This window comes from Lepidochelys olivacea (assembly GCF_965140295.1).
Source record: "Lepidochelys olivacea isolate rLepOli2 genome assembly, chromosome: 1".
In the NCBI taxonomy this organism is placed as follows: Eukaryota; Metazoa; Chordata; order Testudines; family Cheloniidae; genus Lepidochelys; species Lepidochelys olivacea.
Window position 1 is genome coordinate 241,058,406 of NC_140411.1, and position 19,602 is coordinate 241,078,007.

At 44.0% G+C, this 19,602-nt stretch overlaps 1 protein-coding gene across 1 annotated transcript; it reads left to right on the plus strand.

The window, feature by feature from the left end:
* Nucleotides 1-447: 447 nt before the first annotated feature.
* Nucleotides 448-19,602, plus strand: LOC311516145 (aldo-keto reductase family 1 member B1-like). The gene is made up of 10 exons (XM_084619862.1): nucleotides 448-642; nucleotides 6,808-6,975; nucleotides 9,291-9,407; nucleotides 11,010-11,087; nucleotides 11,848-11,970; nucleotides 14,920-15,026; nucleotides 15,198-15,279; nucleotides 16,208-16,291; nucleotides 17,213-17,295; nucleotides 19,025-19,602. Exons 1-10 carry the CDS (start codon nucleotides 577-579, stop codon nucleotides 19,065-19,067), a joined length of 951 nt encoding a protein of 316 aa, XP_084475988.1. The 5' UTR covers nucleotides 448-576; the 3' UTR covers nucleotides 19,068-19,602.

The following is a 19,602-nucleotide window of genomic DNA, read 5'->3' on the forward strand; positions in this document are numbered from 1 at the left end:
ACTCTTTGCAGAAAGGAAAGGAGGACTTGTGGCACCTGAGAGACTAACCAATTTATTTGAGCATAAGCTTTCCTGACAGCTCACTCCATCGGATGTGCTTATGCTCAAATAAATTGGTTAGTCTCTCAGGTGCCACAAGTCCTCCTTTTTTTTTTTTTTTTTTTTTTTTGCAAATACAGACTAACACGGCTGCTACTCTGAAACCGCTCTTTGCAGAAAATCCCAACAGGAGAGCCGGAGCATGCAACAGTGGGGAGGCCGCGGTCTGTCCGTCACCTGCCGCTCATGCTGCCAGGAGACCCACGCCCGCAGGCTGCCCAGGCCAGCGCGCACTGAGCCGCGCCCACTCCCAGGGCGGTAGGCGCGGCTGCTCCGCTGCAGGAAGGCGGCGGCTGTTCTGCACCGCGTTCCCCCTCTCCCCCTCCCGAAGCCCTTCCCTTCCCTTCTCTCCCCGCCCGCCGCAGCCGCCCCCGGGAGACCAGCTGCCGGGGCGGGGCCAGTCTCCAATAAAAAGCGCGGCTGCTGCTTTTGCTCCCCCCGGGGCAGCGATCCAGGGAGGGCCGAAGAATTGGGGTCATGGGGACCTGCGTGGAGCTGAACACTAAGGCAAAGATGCCCATCCTGGGGCTCGGCACCTGGAAGGTACCGTCATTGCAGGAGCTGGGGTCTAGGGCACGGTCCCCAGCGCCTGCGCCCGGGTGCATTGCATCCCTTCCCCATCGCTGCCTCTGCAGCTGCGGACCCGTTTGGGTCCGGTCCTCCCTTTGCAAAGGGTGTGCCAAAAACTGCCGGCCTCCGCTTGGCTTCTTGTTACAGGGCGGGCAGCTCTGGCCGGCCCCGGCACCTCCTGAGCAGTTCCTGTGCAAACTGTTTGGGTTTCTTACGCTGGCACGATTTGCTCCGGTGCAAAGCGTCCTGTCCCCTGATGCGCCCGCAAGGCCTGGGTTGCGGACGGGGAGGTGGAGGGCGGTGTCTGCACGCGCTCAGTGTGACTCGCGTATGGCCATTATGTAACGCAGAGACTGCTGTGTGTCACGCTTCCATACCCGGCCTTTGCTGCGTCTGAGCCTAGCTATTAAAAGTTGTTGGGCACATGGCGCCTCGTGTGTAATTCATGCATCTTTTAGGGGGGGGAAAGGAAGGAGTGTAAAGGCTTCCCGCGCTCCAAAATTTGTCTAGGAAATTGACTGGCCTATTTAAAGAGCCATTGTCAATTTTAAAATAGTGTATTCTGGCCTAATTTCTTTGCCTCTCTTACAGTTAGCTTCCCCTATTTTAAAAAGAGCATTTTAAAAACGCAATTTCCTTGTTACTGCTCAAGTTTCAGTTTATCACTTCTCTCTGGTTGGCTGAAAATCGATTAAAAACCAAAGAAGTCAGTTTCATTTTTAGGCTCTTCTGCAATCTTTGGGTTTCAGACACTGCAAGAGAAATCTTTTTCTGTTTAAAACAGCTGTTTTTATTAGCCTTTTCTTTAAAATTTTTTCTATTGGCCTTAGATTTTTTTATTACTTGGCTTTTAAAAGAATATCCCCTTAAGTCTCATGAAGTTTGTTGGTATCACTTTAAAAGTGAAATAACATACAAGGGTAGTTTCTAGAAAACTCAGGGCAGCGACTGTCTGTATTTTGTACATTTCATGGCATGTGATTGATGATTCATAACTAGCAACACATACAATCCCTGGGGGTGGGGGAGAGGGATTGAAAGAATTTATCATATTAGTTAATACAGCCAGGAGTTTAGATTTCTGGGTTCTGTTCCTAATTCTGACTTCAGACTTGTGTGTGACTTTGAGGAAAGTGTTCATGCTTGCCTTTTTGTCTGTAAAACAGGGATATTACTGACCTATTTTACAAGGGTGTTGAGAGGATTAATGCTCATAAAGAGCATCCTCTCTTGGAAAGTCCTACTGAAGTATGAAGCAGTATTGTAGTTATTATTAGAGATATGGCAAATGTGTGACAGTGGATCTTGCTAAAATGTCATTAAACTTAACTCATGCTTTCTGTCTGTGAAATCATTATGTGTTCCAAACAGATTTATAGGTGAACAGAGCTATTCTTACATTTTTAAAAGCACTTTTCTGTGTCCGCTTTATGCAATGGTTTTGCTATCCACTGCTTGATGTGTTGGTTCCAATACTAAGTTAATGCAGGGTGGAGATCCAAGGTTTTAATCTGTTTGGTATCCCTAAAGTAAGGTGTGTCTACATAGCCTATGGTAGCGAGCCTGCCAGCCTGGGTTGACTGACTTGGGGTAGCAGGGCTCATGCTAACGCTTTGTAGTTGCAGCTCAAGCTAGAGCCTGGGCTCTGAAGCCTAGGAAGGGGTGTTCATAGCCCAGACTCCAACTTGACTTGCAACTTCAAAGTGTATGCCTTTGTTTTATGCCTTACAGCAGAGCTCTGCATTATGTGGTCCCACAAAGCTGACAGTGTCTCATATGGGGAGGAAGGATAGTGCAGTGGTTTGAGCATCGGCCTGCCAAATCCAGGGTTGTGAGTTTAATCCTTGAGGAAGCCATTTAGGGATCTGGGGCAAAAATTGGGGATTGGCCCTGCTTTGAACTGGGGGTTTGACTAGGTGACCTCTAACCCTGATGTTCTATAGTACAATCCTGTAAAATGCTATTTCAAACAGCACGCTACAGTAGATTAGAATAAGTGACGTGCTGAACAATATGAACACACAGTGGCCACTATGACATATAAATAATTTCCATAGGTCTTTCTTCCCACTGGCCTCTTACAGGCCGAGGATCCCATACTGCTCCTGCACAGAGCACTTACCTTATGCAGGCCCCAAGTGCTGGATGGCATATACCATAGCATAACCTGAAATCCAATGTCTGCTTATTTTTACCTTTTGAGAGCAGCAAGCTAGTGTTTAAGCAAACTTGTTATTTCAAGCAACTTTTGACCAGCAGAATTGGAACAAAATCAAATAGCAATCAGCAGCAACAGCTGGATTTATGCAATACCTGAAAATGCAGACAACTATCTGAATTTTTAAATTATTATTTTTGCAGGAGCAAAATGTTCTCCTTCTAATTCTTTTATCTGATACACACTGCAGACTCTGAAATCTAATATTGGTTCATAGATGTCAGTCAGTGGACTGGTCTACATCTTGTTGTCTAGCCATATGCCCTGAGGGACAGAGCGGGAGCTCTGGTACTGTGGTAAGTTCCTGATTTGCAATAGTTCAAGTGTCATAGGATGAATTGATCACTTCCCATGGTTGGCAGGCAAATGCTTAACACTTCCCTTGAGAAGACCAATCTCAACTGCATGCCCAAAGCACAGGGGTTCAAGACCGTAGGCCTGGTCATTGGTACTTAAGTAACTCCCCTGCTGTCCTGTGAGATGAGTGCATTCTGAGGTGCAGAGGCTAGCTCTAAGAATCCTTGCTGGAAAAGCCTTTTTTTTTTTTGGGGGGGGGGGGGAGAATAACATGTATGTAACATTTGAAATCTTCCTCCCCTCAGCAGTCTGTATATGTGCCATATTACTTCTGGCTACCTATTCTCTTTTCAGAGTGGTGATTGCACTCTTTTAGTGGTCGGGAAGCTTCTGCATCTCCCCAGCCTCCCCTCTTGTGGGATGCTTCCCTGTGTGATCATTAATACATAGCTCTTCTATAGCACTTCTTGTCCATCGAGCTGAAAAACTTTTACAAAGAAGGTAGCTCCACCGTGGCAAAGGTACCCCTCAACAAGGCAGACAAGGTCATCCGGCAGCTGGTGAAGAAGTGGTTATTCCTTCCCCAGAGAGCCAGCAACGAGCTGGTCTATATCACCCACAGGCATGGCGGTGCCAATGTCCCCCGCATGGGTGACCTGGGTGACATCGCAGTGATCACCCACGCCTTCCGCCTGCTGACGTGCCCTGACACCACGGTAAAGAGCATCGCGGCGAAAGCCCTCCACGACGTAACGCAAAAGCGGATCGGTAGAGCCCCGTCCAGCCAAGACACCGCCAGCTTCCTGAGCGGTTCCCTGGATGGCGAATTCGGCCGAGACGGGGGCGACATCGCTTCGCTGTGGTCCCGCGCCCGCAATGCCACGCGCCGCCTGGGGAAACGCATCGGCTGCCGCTGGGAGTGGTGTGAGGAGCACCAGGAGCTGGGTGTCCTAGTGCCACAGATCAGGTTCGAGGGCAACACCATAGTCACCCCAAGTGCCAGGGGCCTGCTGGAAAGGACCCTGAAGGCAGCCATCCACTCACTGTACGTAGAAGCCCTGAAGCGCAAGCCGGACCAGGGAAAAGCCTTCGAACTGACCAGCAAGTGGGACGCCAGCAACCACTTCCTCGCCGGGGGCGGCTTCCCCCGTTTCGCCGACTGGCGGTTCATCCACCGCGCCCGGCTCAACTGCGTCCCGCTCAACGGAGCCGTCCGCCACGGGAGCCGAGACAAACGTTGCAGGAAGTGCGGCTACTCCAACGAGACCCTGCCCCACGTCCTGTGCAGCTGCAAGCCCCACTCCAGAGCCTGGCAGCTGCGCCACAATGCCATCCAGAACCGCCTGGTGACAGCCATCACACCGCGCCTGGGGGAGGTCGCCGTGAACTGCGCCATCTCCGGTACCGACAGCCCGCTACGACCCGACGTGGTTGTCACCAATAAAACCCAGAAAAAGATCATCCTCGTCGACATTACGGTCCCTTTTGAGAACAGGACCCCGGCCTTCCGAGAAGCTCGAGCTCGGAAACTGGAAAAATACGCCCCTCTGGCCGACACCCTGAGAGCGAAGGGCTACGAGGTGCAGCTGGACGCCCTGATTGTCGGAGCCCTGGGCGCTTGGGACCCCTGCAACGAGCGTGTGCTGCGGACCTGCGGGATCGGTAGACGCTAGGCACGGCTCATGCGGCGCCTCATGGTCTCGGACACCATCCGATGGTCCAGGGACATCTATATCGAGCACATCACCGGCCACCGACAGTACCAGGAGGAGTGAGCCGGTACGACACTGTGCACACACTGTGGGAAAGAGACTGAGAGGCCTTCCCCATCGGACCGTATGAACTGGAACCGTAAACCCGCTGAACATTAAACCCCACCAAATGAGGATAGACCCATCCCCACCCCCGTATTCACTCACTATACCCAGCATACCGAACGTAGCTGTTGTGTGGATAACTTACCCCATATCTCGATGTCTGTACTCTGACCGGTTAAACTTTTCCCCCAGTCGGGGAATTTGCAGATTATTATGTGATCCTTGCTCCACCAGCTCCTAAATCGAATTTTGCACCCCTTGATAATCTGTACCTTATCCCCTGACAACCAGAAACTCCTATGCTTGAACTCTGTACCGTTCCTTATTTCAACATTACCTCAAATAAAATTATTAGTATCCTCACTTTACAGATGGGAAACTGAGGGACAGAGAGGTCATGTCATCTGCCCATCATCATACAGAACTTGGATCACCTGACTTTGTCCCTTGCCTTTCCCAGTGCACCGCACTGCCTTTCATAGGCTCATGCTTCTGCTAGTGTGATAAATGAAGAGTGGGTAGCTCACTTTTATGGACACCCAGCCAGCCAGTTAGCTATAAAATCCCTGTTAGTAGCTGTTCTCTACTTGCTTTACCTGTAAAGGGTTAAAGTCCATAGGTAAAAGGAAAGTAGTGGGCACCTGACAAAGAGCCTATGGGAAGGTTAGAACTTTTTAAAATTGGGGGAAATTTTTTTTCCTTTGTCTGTCGTTCTCCAGAGAGAGGGGACGGAGCAGAGACAGGGCTGAAACTAAGCTGTATAAAGCTTTGGGCCAGGTATAGAAAATCATCAGATCCTACCTAGAAACTACTCATTTAAAACCCCAGATATGTAAGTAGGTCAGGAAATGTCTAGGAAGACACGATTAGGTTTATCTTTTATTTCTTTATGGTTTGTGGACTCCTCTGTGCTAACCCCAGGTGCTTCTGTTTTGCTTGTAACCTTTAAGCTGGACCTCAAGAAGCTATCTTGATGCTTAATCCTTGTAATTGTGTTTTTAAAACCTAGCAAAAAGCCTAAGTTCCAGATGTATTTTCCTTCTTTTTTGTTTTTAATAAAATTTACCTTTTTTAAGAACAGGATTGAATTTTTGTGTCCCTAAGAGGTTTGTGCATTTGTTGTTTAATTAGCTGGGGGCAAAACTGATTTCCTTTGTTTTCTTTCGCAGCTCTTCCCGGGTGCGGGGGAGGGAGTGAAAGGGCTTGAGGGTATCCCACAGGGAGGAATTCCCAAGTGCGCCTTCCTGGGTTCCAAAAGTGTTTTTTGCACTTGGGTTGTGGCAGCATCTACCCATCCAAGGTCAGAGAAAATCTTTAACCTTGGGAGTTTAATACAAGCCTGGAGTGGCCAATGTTAATTTTTAGAATCCTTGCGGGCTCCCACCTTCTGCACTCGAAGTTCCAGAGTGGGGACTCAGCCTTGACAGCTAGTTCCCAAGATAACTCTTTTCCTAGGACCACTTGAAGGGTGTCGCTAAAGAGCCCTCTCACACAGAAATTGCTCCTTGACAGCTATCCAGAGTAGGGTCATGGTGTGAGGCAGCTTTGTTTTGCTAAACTATCCATGTAAGATGCAGGATGGATTGCTAGACGCACTGTTGGATGCCATCATTAAGTCAGACAATAACAATTACTAGACAACCACAGAGAGACATTTTTTGTTGTGATTGCAAGGTGCCCAGATACCTGGGAGGTGAACACCATAGAAGAAATAAATAAACTTTATTGGGGGTTCTGAGCCTCTAGCCACCTGGAAAATGGGGTATTTTAGAGAGGTGGTGGTTTTTAATTTATTATTTTTATTAGTCTCCACCAGGGAAAGTAAAGGATGCAGTGAAGGATGCCATTGACATTGGATACCGCCACTTTGACTGTGCCTATGTGTACCAGAATGAAAATGAAGTAGGGGATGGGATCCAGCAGAAAATCAAAGAAGGGGTTGTGAAACGAGAGGACCTCTTTGTTGTCAGTAAGGTATGGCTGCGGCAGGAAGATCACGGTCATGGGGCAGATTCAGTGCACCCAGGGTGTTGGAGGAAGATGGAAAACTTCACTCCTTTCTGACTCTGTGGGATAAAGCAATTCAAGACATGGTACATTTCACTGTTGAGTTGTTTCCTTCTTCACATGTTCATATGGGGTGGGTATAAAGGGCATGCACAGGGAAGGATAAAAGACCTCTTGGATTCTCTCCTGTTTGGAGTGGCTCTTCTCCAGTGAACGTACCAGCAATGGAGGTGGGAATATTGTGCCCTTCCAATGACTGAGGAAGGGACAAGTGTTTTTGCCTGCCATGCTGAGCTTATAATGTAGAACCTAGAGCTGGAGTTAAGGTAAGAACTCCTAGACTTTAAGGCCAGACGGGACCATCATGATTATCTAGTCTGACCTCCTGCACATAACAATCCTCAGAACCCTCACTCACCCACTCCTGTAATAGACCCCTAACCTCTTGCTGAGTTACTGAAGTCCTTGAATCATGAATGGGCATTAGGGGCTACAAGATGCCTCCCACTTCCAGTGCAACTTCCAGAATGAGGGCAATGTAGCGAGCTACCATTTGGCTCTTTCCATTTCTGGTGCTGGAAGGAGGACCAGGTTGTGGCTTTCTGAGACTGGCCTGTATTCAGAAAGGGATTTCAGTATTGCGACACTAACTTTTGGGTACCTAGAAAATCACAGGAGCACACGGCAATTCACAAAGCCTGAGCGAAATGCCTGGGCTCCTGTCCAATGAATGGGGAGAGATGGACAGCTAAGAATGCGATTCAGAAAAGCCAGCCCGCTAGGTGGGGAGCTGTTTAACCTAACCAATGGGAGATGCTGTTTGAGAGATTTGTATGCTAAGCCCCACCTCTCTCTCTCTCTCTGAAATAGGCACCTGTCTCTGCTAGTGATTGACAAATGGGAACTGCTTTCTCAATGTCAAGCACCTTAGTCAGTTAAACTGCTTCTTGTGAGAATGAGTTGCGTGGGTGCCTTATACCACACAAAGTTGAGGCTGTCCACTGTATGATTGCTAGTCCAGTGGCTAGAGCCCTCACCTGGGCTCTAGAAGACCCACATTCAATTCTCCCCACAGGCAGAGGGTAAGAAAGGATTCAAACAGGGGTCTCCCACCTGTCAGGAGGGTGGACTAACCATTGAACTAGGACTCTTTGCGTGCACGTAACAATGACTCTGTAGCATGGTCATTAGGACGCCCACTTGGGAGACCCATCATCCTGCTCCAATTGCTTTTCCATTATTTATCTGGAATGGAATAGCTTCCTTAGAGACTGGAGACCCACACCAGAATATCCCAAAGCTCAGTGGTTGGAGCACTCTCCTGAAAGGTCAGTCAGACCTCTCTTCAAATCCTTTCTTCCCCTCTGCCTGAACGGAGAATTGAACCTGGCTCCTCCATGTCCCAGGGCAGTGCCCCTTGGTGAGATTTTTGAATTATACCTGATCTGGTAGTGGGCCTCTGAACATGCCTGCCGGATTGGGCACCGCATGTGACTTAGGCAGACAAATTGCTATCTTCCCTTGGCTTGTGCATTGCTCTGAGACATAGGCATCCAGATTCAGGGTGGGGGCAGCAGTGAGCATGTCCAGAGGCAGAAACATAGACACCTAGGGAACTTTTACCCTGCAAATGTAGGTGCCAATTGCGTTTAGGTGCGTGCTGGGTTTGGCAGGAGTTTCCTGGTTCTCAGGGGAACCTAAGGCTGTGACTTAGATGCCTAAGTACTCTTGTGAATCCAGGCCATGTGACAATTCAAAAACATGGGGGCCCAAATAAATTTTTTCCATTGTATGTGTTTGAAATCATTCTTTATCTAGGCTCTTAAATTAGGTGATCAAATCAGAAGGCACTTGCAGCCCTATTGGCTGTCTAGGTTGTCTTGTAAATGTTTAGCTAGCCAAACTCATGCAGGAGGTTTTTCCCATCTCCCTGCTTCTGGACACAGATGGCTGGAAAGCTTCATTACCCTGTAGCACTTAGTTTTCTCTTTCCGAATACTGTGTCTTGCAATAAGTGGCTTTTTATTGTTGCCTTAACTGGTGAAATTTTGTTACCATTTTAATCTGCCAGAACCCAATTTTGTCAGGTAAACTACTACTGAAAATACTAGCATCAAGAAACTTTCCCTCTGTCTCTGCTCACAGATTGAGCCTGTAAATGGGGATAATAATATTCCCAGACCTGCTTCCTGTAGGTGTAATATGACTTTGTCCTGACTGGGAGAGTTTTGTAAGAGCATTTGCCTGTGAGGTCACTGCTTTGCTTGGTTTTCCTTTTATAGCTGTGGTCCACATTCCATGAGAGACCTCTGGTGAAGGGAGCATGCCAGAAAACCCTTGATGCATTGAAACTGAATTACCTGGATCTGTATCTCATTCACTGGCCTTTGGGATTTAAGGTACTGTAATGTTTAACACTTTTGTTTCTTCCTGACAGATTCTGGAGAAGCACTGTCCTCCTGGTAAGCTATCCTGTTACAGCCCCAACCTCCTTACCCTCAAGAAGGACGAGCTTCCTCCGGGATATCTCAGCGTCACTCTTTGTGCTGCTTATTCAGCTTTACTGTATGGGTGTGGGGACAAGGCTTACATCCCTGAAAGGGAACAATGCTGCTTCTCCCACGTTCCCTCCCCCTGTTGATCCAAGGAGAGGTGAACCTGGGATCAACTCCAGGTCTGAGGGCAGGGTAGTTTATACCTTTAACCATTTGATTACCAATTTCTTCTTGACTTGTTTGTCTTCCTCTTTATGGGAGGGATCGCTATATTCCTTGCTTCTTAACAATAAGTCTGTTTTCCCTCGTTGCTATAGTAGCACTCTGAGGCACTACCGGGGTAAGTTGGCCTAAGTTGCACTACTCCAGGTACAAGAATAACATAGCTAGAGCCAACATAACTTACCACGGTGTCTACACCACATCTCCCGTTGACTACCTTACTCCTCTCCTTCCAGTGGAGAGCACTCTTCACTAGACACACTAAATCAACCCCTGCTGCACTGATTGCAGCAGCATCAGTCTACCGGTAGTGTAGACGTGACCTCAGTTAAGCAGCAGGCAGTGAAATAAGCTCTTCATTTCTCTTCTCTCTGACATCCACCCCATGCCCTTGGAATCCCTAAGCACAGTACAGACTTGTAGTTACCATCTGCCGTAAGAGCCTTGTTCTGTAATCCGTGGCATTCAGAACTGGCAACTTTCATTTTAAAGTCCATATGCCGATTAAAGATATGGTTGAAGCTGGTGATGTCTCACTCCTTGTCTTGGCTCTTCTTTTCTGTTCGAGCCTGATAAAAATACCTTCTCCTTGGTATTCTGCGCAACTCCCAAATGCACTCTCCAGTATCTTTTAGTTGTTTTTTAGGGTGGACAAAGTAAATGGAAATCAGGCTGTACTGGTTCTGCAGGCAGGCTGTAAAGGAATCTAGGCAAGGGAGCTTTTTATAATAGCAAGAGCATAGACAGTAACTTATGCACGCAGTCTGTTCCATTGTCTTTTCCCCATTCCCTGCAGTCTATACATAGTCTCCCACTGAAGGCCTGCAACAGCACACCATCACTCATGCAGCAGATGGAGTCAGGTATAAATCTGGCTTAATAAAGGAATGCACCATTATGTACATCATGGGACAACATATAAAATCTGTGTACTTTCCTACAGCCATAGGTAATAGACCTATAACTCAGCTGTACTTGTACTATGGTGGGTCACTGTTCTATTTTGCTGGATCTATCACTGAACTGCAGGCCAACCACAGATCTAACCCTATTTATTGGAGTGGATTCTCTGGCTGGAATGATGAATGTGTAGCATGAGGGAGGGAGACCTTGCCAGAATGAGTAAGGTAACTACTTAAATAGGAGTTACTATTCCTCTTTTTCTGCCCTAAGAGTTCGAGTTGCTATACAGAATCTGAGTTCCGTTTGACTCCCCAAGACTTCTAGTTTTTCAGCAGAAAATTCACCAGAGAATGTTTCAGACTTTCTGCCTTACACTGACAGGCTGGAGAGCAGCTGTTTCCTGTGGATGAGAAAGGCATGGTCTTGCCCAGTAGCACAGATATTCTGGACACTTGGGAGGTGAGTCTTATTACAGTTTGAGATTAATTTTGGCTCTGTGGTTTAGATTATCTATTTTATATTTGATTTCTCTGCAAAGAATTTATCATTCATTCAAAATTATTTTTAAATACCTTCATTCTTGGTTTGCACATCACTTAGAATTCTATGTAAATATTCCAACTAACTGTATATTTATGCAAGTCAGATGATATTTTTGTTCTCTGACTGGTTGCCTTGGGTAATTTAGCTCACAGGAAATGTGAGTGTAAATTTTCAGTTAATTTGGATTCAAACTTAAAATTCAGGCTAGAAAACTTCTTTGCTAGAATACTAACAAACATATAAGGTGACAGGACATAATCAAAGTAAATTCACTGAAATTTTAACATTTTGTTAAAAATTCTCAGCTCTGCTTATTACTTGCAGAAGTAAAAGGAGAGTTGTAGGTGTATATACTACCCACAATCTTGAGGATAACCCAACACTGGCAGAATAGTGGCCTATCTGACACCAGTGTCTCCTAACTCACTTGTACGATTAATAAAAATGCATAAAAACTCACAGCCAGAAAAGAAACCTCAGAGAAGAGGGTGAAAAGAACCATTCTCTCTGCATCCCTTTCCCCTGGTGGACTCCAGAACATATGTGACGAATCTAACCAAGTGTCCTATCACTGGTTATCGTCAAAGAAATAAACCATGTTGGCAGCAAGAATGCCTTATTTAGGCCCTGCCTTGTATATCTGGTTACATAGACTCAGATTCTCTTGTCCCCTTAGGCTATGGAAGAACTGGTGGATGCAGGTCTGGTGAAAGCCATTGGAATTTCCAATTTTAACCACGAACAGATTGAGAGAATCTTGAACAAGCCTGGGTTAAAATACAGGCCTGCCAACAACCAGGTAAGCTGCTCAAAGGTAACAGCTCAGTGTCTCCAGGATCCTGAGGATCTGATCATGTCATTTCTCTTACAGTGGGGAAGTAGAGAGTAGGCAAATAGAGTAGGGATAGAAGGCATTTTCAGTCCTTCTAGAATTGTGAAGGGGCACTTGAGGGAGTGAATGTTAATAAATATATAGGTCTTGCAATGATTTCCTGGTGAAAAGCGCTAAATGCTATACAAAAGAGGTAAGTATCATCATCTTCATTTTACAGTGGGGAAACTGAGGCACAGAGTCGGAGAGTGTGCCTTGTTCATGTTAGTGTAGTCCTGCTTGAAATGGGACTACATCAATGCAAACTAGGTCCCTTTTTTAGTTCTCGCCAGCAGAGTCTAACCAGGGCAGTTAGAGTGCAGCACATGAGAATGCTGTACAGTTCACACCCCTTGTAGTCCACACTGCTGCCATATCAATGATGCCTAAGAAAGTGAAGAGCACCATCCTGCAAGGGGCTAAGTGAGAACCTTCCATTCCCATTGACTTCAGAGGATGTTGCCAGGCTTAAGCCATAAGTGAGAGAATACGAGTGTTTATAACAAACATCTTGCCTATACTTCAGCTACTAGCAACAGCTACAGTATAATGGAGGGGGTTAAGTAATGGCTATGGTAGGAAAAATAACTGAGTTGCTTGACTGGTCTGTTCTTAAAATCTCAAATACAAAATAAGTAGATTGTGGTTATCCCCCTTCTCTGGTACCATGGTGTAAATGATCCAAGTTCAGTAATGGTTTTCTTATCAAAGAACTGAAAGAGAGGGTTACTTTAATACCTGAGTGAAAATGGAGAATAAAATCTGAACCTCATTCTTGTATCTTGTTAGTGATAGTAATTATAATATTTCAAAATCAATATGTGCCTCCTTCCTGTGGATGTTGAAAGTATACCTCACCAATTCAGTTACGTTAATTTTCTTTCAAACAATCAAAGATAGTAGTGAGTTGGCTGGTGAAATGAGTCTTTTTTCCGTTCAAGTGTTTCATTGTAAAAGCAACGTTATTTAGCATTTGGGTTTGTTTTTTTGTAAAAGTTGCAAACCAAGGAATTGGCATCCTATGGTCTTCTGCTCATAAATTAGAGCTCATGTCCAGCTAACAGTGCAAAGACTAATATTATTAGCATATTTCTGATTCAATACAAAATACTTTAGACTAGCTCTCTTTTTGGGGGGAGGGAGAAAATGTTAAGTTGGAATTTCTGTAGCATAGAACTTGGAGCGGAAGGGATGGGGAAGGCCAAAGGGACACTCAGTTATTTGCAGATATTTTCAAACATTCTTCTGTAAACACACATGAACTATTCCATCTGCAATTCATTTTGGAAAAAATCCTAACTTCCATCTTTGATGGAAAGTTTTTCCTTTAACCCGAGTACTCACTCATTGCTGTAAACAGGGGGTAGCAATTGTTTGAAGTAGTTTCTGTATATTCTGTTAGGCCTTTCCCCCTGAGCCAGTTGTAACCGATGAACTAGCGTAGCTCTGAAGAAAAATATCAGGAGCCTGTCTGTAGCCGTGTCGGAGACACAAGAATGTCACTGGTTCCCGTTTCATACTAAATATAGCCAAAACTCTGCCTCTTGAGCACCTTTGAAAAGGGGCAGCCCAGCCAGGCACCTTCGTGTTCTACTGTACAAGCAGCTGAATTTCTTTGTGCCACAGAAACAAAATAGCCACGTAGCATCTATCCAGCTGGACTCAGCTGTAAGCTGCATGGTGACTAATATTCCAAACTATTTTAGGAGTTTTGGGAAACTGCCACAGGACCATCCCCTAACAGCAATGCAGCTAGAACCATAAATAAAATTGCAGGCTGCAACCCATCCCGTGCAATGCAGTGTCTTGGTCCACCTGCCAGCAGCACAAGATTTCAAGGCCTTCAGTCTGAAAGCCGCAGTCCAGATGGTTTGAATGACCAGCAGGATAGGGTCTGTTTAATAAGTTTATGCTCCCCAATGTGTAGGTACCCTGAAAATCCCTTCAGTTATCCAAAGCCTCAATTGTCCAAACTGAGCCAGTGCCCCATGACTTTGTGGTAATCCTGGTTGTACTGTGGGTTGTACTGCAGTAGCTTACCAGAATGTGGGCCCAACATTAAGGGTTCTGTAGTCTTTTTCCTCCGCTCTGCCTGGTGTGCAAAGGATGATGATGATGATGATCCCATTAAAACTAATGGTAGGCACACACATGCATTGTCTGGAAAAGAAATTCCATAACAGACAACGATCTAATGTGTAAAATTTGTTCAGTATTTACATTTTGGATGAATAGGGCCACTTTCAACAAGAGCACTCATGTACAGCAGTAACCAGTACTGAAATTTCCCTATAAATGGATTGAAATGTACCTTACCTGTTAACATCAAAACAGTCTTACGTTATTCTTAAGTAATAGTCTGGAACACTTCAGTTCATAGTACTGATGCTACGGTACTTTCCAAAATATTTGTATCTTTAACTAGGGAAGCTAAATAAGAAAACTTTAAATTGGAAGAATTAGCCCTACTCATTTGAATTTCACTTCAACTAGATTACTCTGATTTTATGCTATACTTTTGGATATGAACTTTATTGTACTGCTTCAGTTGCATAAGTATGAGGATGACTATTTTGTAAATCTTTGAAGAACAAAGTTGATGATTAAAATATAAGTGAGGTATGGTCTCCCCATCCACTCCTCTGCCTTGCAATATCCCGTAATAACTGAAACGTAACAGATAAAACACAAAAATAAGAAAAGTTCATAAAATATGAACCAACTAAAAGTTGTGTAACATACACAGGGTTCGTAATTAGTCACAATTTGCCAACCTACCAAAGATATTTCCTGTAAGTGGAATAGGAAATGATCCCTGGAACACAGCAGCATTAGTGCAGACTGCCTCTGAGTAAATTTATGTCCTTGTGCTCACAGATTGAATGCCACCCATACCTTACCCAGGAAAAGCTGATTAAGTATTGCCAATCCAAAGGAATCTCTGTCACAGCATACAGTCCCCTCGGATCTCCTGACAGACCATGGTAAGAATGCTTTGCAGCCTAACTTGCCTGATAGTGACAATGTGTATGTTGAACTTGAAACTCTGAGGCAAGTTGAACAAGTAACACGGTTGTAATGGGTACATGTTTCTGTTAGTATGTAGAGTCATCTTATGAAAACTTGCCACCATTAACTATCTCTTGTTTTTACAGGGCTAAACCAGAGGACCCTTCCCTCTTGGATGACCCCAAGATTAAGGAGATTGCAGCCAAGCACAACAAAACCCCAGCTCAGGTATCTGTGCCCAGCAAAGTGAGGTCGCTGCATGATATCTGCTGCTTCCTTTATAATGTGTCCTCTTGTTTCAGCATTCTAATCTTGTGTAGACTCTGCATCCTTTGCAATCTGATTCCATTCTTAAAATCTCATTGTAAGGGTAAGGAATTAATGATCACCTGGTTATTTGGATAACAGAGGAAAGGGAAACTTGATAAGTTTATGGAGGAGATGGTATGATGGGATAACATGATTTTGGTAATTAATTGATCTTTAAATATTCAAGGTAAATCGGCCCAATGGCCTGTGATAGGATGTTAGATGCGGTGGGATCTGAGTTACTACAGAAAATTCTTTCCTTGGTATCTGACTGGTGAATCTTGCCCATATGCTCAGGGTTTAGCTGATCGCCATATTTGGGGTCGGAAAGGAATTTTCCTCCAGGGCAGATTGGAAGAGGCCCTGGAGGTTTTTTGCCTTCCTCTGTAGCATGGGGCACAGGTCACTTGCTGGAGGATTCTCTGCTCCTTGAAGTCTTTAAACCATGATTTGAGGACTTCAATAGCTCAGACATAGGTGAGAGGTTTATCACAGGAGTGGGTGGGTGAGATTCTGTGGCCTGCATTGTGCAGGAGGTTGGACTAGATGATCATAATGGTCCCTTCTGACCTTAGTATCTATGAATCTGTGAAACAGAGGAAGGGGAAGTGTCCAGCTTTCACCTGGCCACCACTGTTCAACCCATTGCAATTCAATAAGTGTCAGCTTGGCCTTGAGTACTGTAGTGATGAAAAGAGGTGCTTTAGAACTGGAATGGTTCTGATGAACTGCATCTTAGTGCATATTGCATCTTTGCTCTAATAGTACTGTTTGTTTAGAACAGGGAGGTTTCAGTCTCTTACTGGTGATGAATGACTTAAGTAACCCTGCTGATCTGTTTATGTAGGTTCTGATTCGGTTTCATATCCAGAGAAATGTGATTGTGATTCCCAAGTCTGTTACACAACATCGTATTGAAGAGAACTTTAAGGTAAGATTGCAAATAACATTCAGGTTGGCTTTGAATCGTAGTAACTAGATGGAGTCCAAACTTCTTATGTGGAAGGTAGCCATACTTTCTCACCCTTCCCAGGTTACTCTCAAATAAGGAGGTGGAAGATTCTTTAGTACTGTTACATACAGTATACTGAAGGTTAAACTAACACTCAGGATTAATGGCAACAGTGAGCAGAACTGGCTTAAAAATAAATGCACAAAGTGGCTGTTCAGGGTCCTAGTTAGTGTTTCCTTTCTCTTGTGTGCTGAACAACTGGCAAGTAAAACTTGCTTAATACCTGAGTGTATACAAAGCAGTGTCAAGAAAATAGCTTTCCTCTACTCCGATCCAATCTCTGATAACACACACACACTCACTAACTGCACAGCTTGTCATATAATTGTTCTTTATTCAGTGGTACTTTACTGAATTACCAGTGAATTAAAAACACTTTGATTGTTTGCTAAATTAAAACATTCAAATTAAACAAGTTGTGAGAACACACACACTGGATGAACTGGAACACTGAAGTTTTCAAGCATTGTTTTCTTAACAAGCCAGTAAAATGTATTACCCATAATCAGAGGAGTTAGCTGTCAATGAATATGAACAAATGCCCAGGATGAATGTGTAGCTAATTGTCTTTATTATAACAGTTCACAAAAGCTTTCAGTATACTGACGTGTCTGTCACTTCAGTTTATATGTTTCTCTGCCAATAGACTGCAGCTGTCCAAAGGGAAATACTTTAGTTGTACAAAGCAATCATTGCTTCTAACCAGCACTGATTTTTTTTTTTTTTTTCAGGTCAAGTTGGGAGTGTTTATGAAGCTTTTCTTTCAGTCTTGTGAATCTTTGATCACCCAAGTCTTGACTACACTGTTTGAAAAGCTAACTAAAAGTTTTCTCTTGTCAGGTGTTTGACTTTGAATTGACTAAAGAGGAGATGGAAACCATCCTCACCTTTAATAAGAACTGGAGAGCCTGTGCATTCACCATGTAGGTGACTGTTTGAAAACACTTTTTAAAAAATCTGGGAAGTGTGTGTGTGTGTGTGTGTGTGTGTGTGTGTGTGAGAGAGAGAGAGAGAGAGATTGTTTTAAAAAAAAAAGGCAAACTGAAATTTGCCTCAGGACTGTCTAACAAACAGGTCTGTCCAAAAATTATTTTTTCAGGACAGTTTTTAACATCTTCACAGTAGTAAACATGTAGCCTTATTTTTCATACCTACCTTTGATTTAAACTCACTTATTTATCAAGAAGAGCGAGCCTGAACGCAGGAGTTCTTAGTCTCTAGTTCTAAACCTAGTTCTGACATGGGACTGGATCTGTGATATTGATTGAGCCTTTTAACTGTCTGTCTCATGCTTTGTCAGTAGAATGGAGATACCTACCTCTCTGGAGTTTAATGTTAGCATGCTAAATACTTAATTCCAGTGGAGAATTAAGGAATTAAATTGCCCTTGGAAGTCCTAAAACTTGAGATGCGTTGATCAGCTTCTGTGCTGTCAGTTGAGTTTTCAGTCCACATTATAAAATGAAATAATTTAAAATTGACTTGTAACACCTGCCAAGATGAAACCAGTAACATGTGTTCTTCCACCCAAATATATCTGCATTCCTACTTAGCAGTGCATGAACATGTCCTTGCTCATCATGGTGTTGCAAAATTATCCCTTTGTTCCCTTTTGCTTGATGTATGTGAGGAAATCGGGCAGTTGTGATTATCTGTTGCTGGGTTGTAGTGGGGGATTTTGTTTAGTTTGTTTCTTTTCAACTAAGTCTATTTTTGGAGTGGGAAGTCTCTGACTTTAAACAATCCCAGAATACTCTTCTGTCACACTCTGAAATGATCCCTGGAACTGAGTGTTAAAGGGTGCTGTCCTAAATGGATAGGAAACCTGTTTCAAATCAAGTGTCAAACAGAACTCTGAGTAAGGGTGTTTTAGCCTAAACAAAAGTGTGTTTTGTTGTTTTTTTTGCCTTGGGTGAATTTAAAATAGCTCCAATTCTTATTACTAATGTCCATCTGAACAGGTAAATGACATAAATAAGCTTAAATTTTCAAAACTGAGTAGTTTTTCAGGGTCTTTTGGGGTTAGTAAATAGAATTCTAATACAATAACAAATTTAGCAAGCAGTCTTTCATTTCTGTATGAAATTAAAGAGACAACAATATAGAGAAATGAACACAATATTAGGAGTTAAATTCCCAAATCCTGAGCCTGGCTGTCCAGCTTATTTGTCATATACAACTCGGTTGATCACTCTGCCAGACTTTTTTTTTCTTTTTTTTTCCCCCACCATTTTAAAAATATGGACACTATCTCATTAGGGATATTAAGTGTTGAAGTTTGACATTTTAGTATGAAGTATTAGTACTTCTATAGAGATCATAGCACTTTGCAATATGAAGCTCAGAGAGCAAAACGGATTGTTGAAAAATCTAAAAACTTACCATTTGAATGACACAGCACAAATGTAAACACTTAATCTAAAAAGCATTCAGATCTCCCTGCCTGTTACTTCTCAATGTCTAAATGCAAAGGGGTTGGAAGTTTGTGTATAAACTGGATATGTTTGAGGCTGCTAGGGACTTAACGCCTTTGTGGACTACTTGTGTACCATTGAGAACCTTCTCTTCAGGCCAGAAAAAGGCACCAATGCCAATATGAGCAGTGTTTAATTCAGATTTCAGAATAACCTTTCTTCTTTTTCTTTTCCTCAGGTGCACAAATCACAAGGACTATCCTTTCAAAGCTGAGTATTAAAGCTGGTGGTGTCTTGCCATGCTTCCTGACCCCTGGCAGTGGTTCACGTCTGCTGTTACCTCTGGCTTGTTCATTTGTCCCCATAGCAGTTTTTCACACTACAGCTATCATACTGTACTTCTATTCTGGCTACAGAAGATGTGCTCAAAGGAAATTTTATAAGGAGTCTGAAGAACAAAACACTGAATATAATTTCGACCTCCTTATTACATGGGAGTGTTTTTGCCAAGATGGGCTGGGACTGGCTCAAGTTGAACAGAAAATACACTAGTTCAAATTCTCTGTTCACACTGTTTCACAACAGGTTGTAAAGTGATGGGAGGGTTAGACGGCTGTCATTTGGAAGAGCCAATTCTGAAGCCTTGTCTGTTAAATTCCTGTTTTTTGGAACACTCCTTTGCCTTTCACTCCCAGGTTGAAGTGCCAATTGACTTCTGAGTATGGACATTGCTACCTGTGCAGCTCTCCCAAACAATGGAGCTTTTTTGGCAATCTAAAACTGTTTTTTCGCTTGTAATAAAACGTTGTCTCGTTA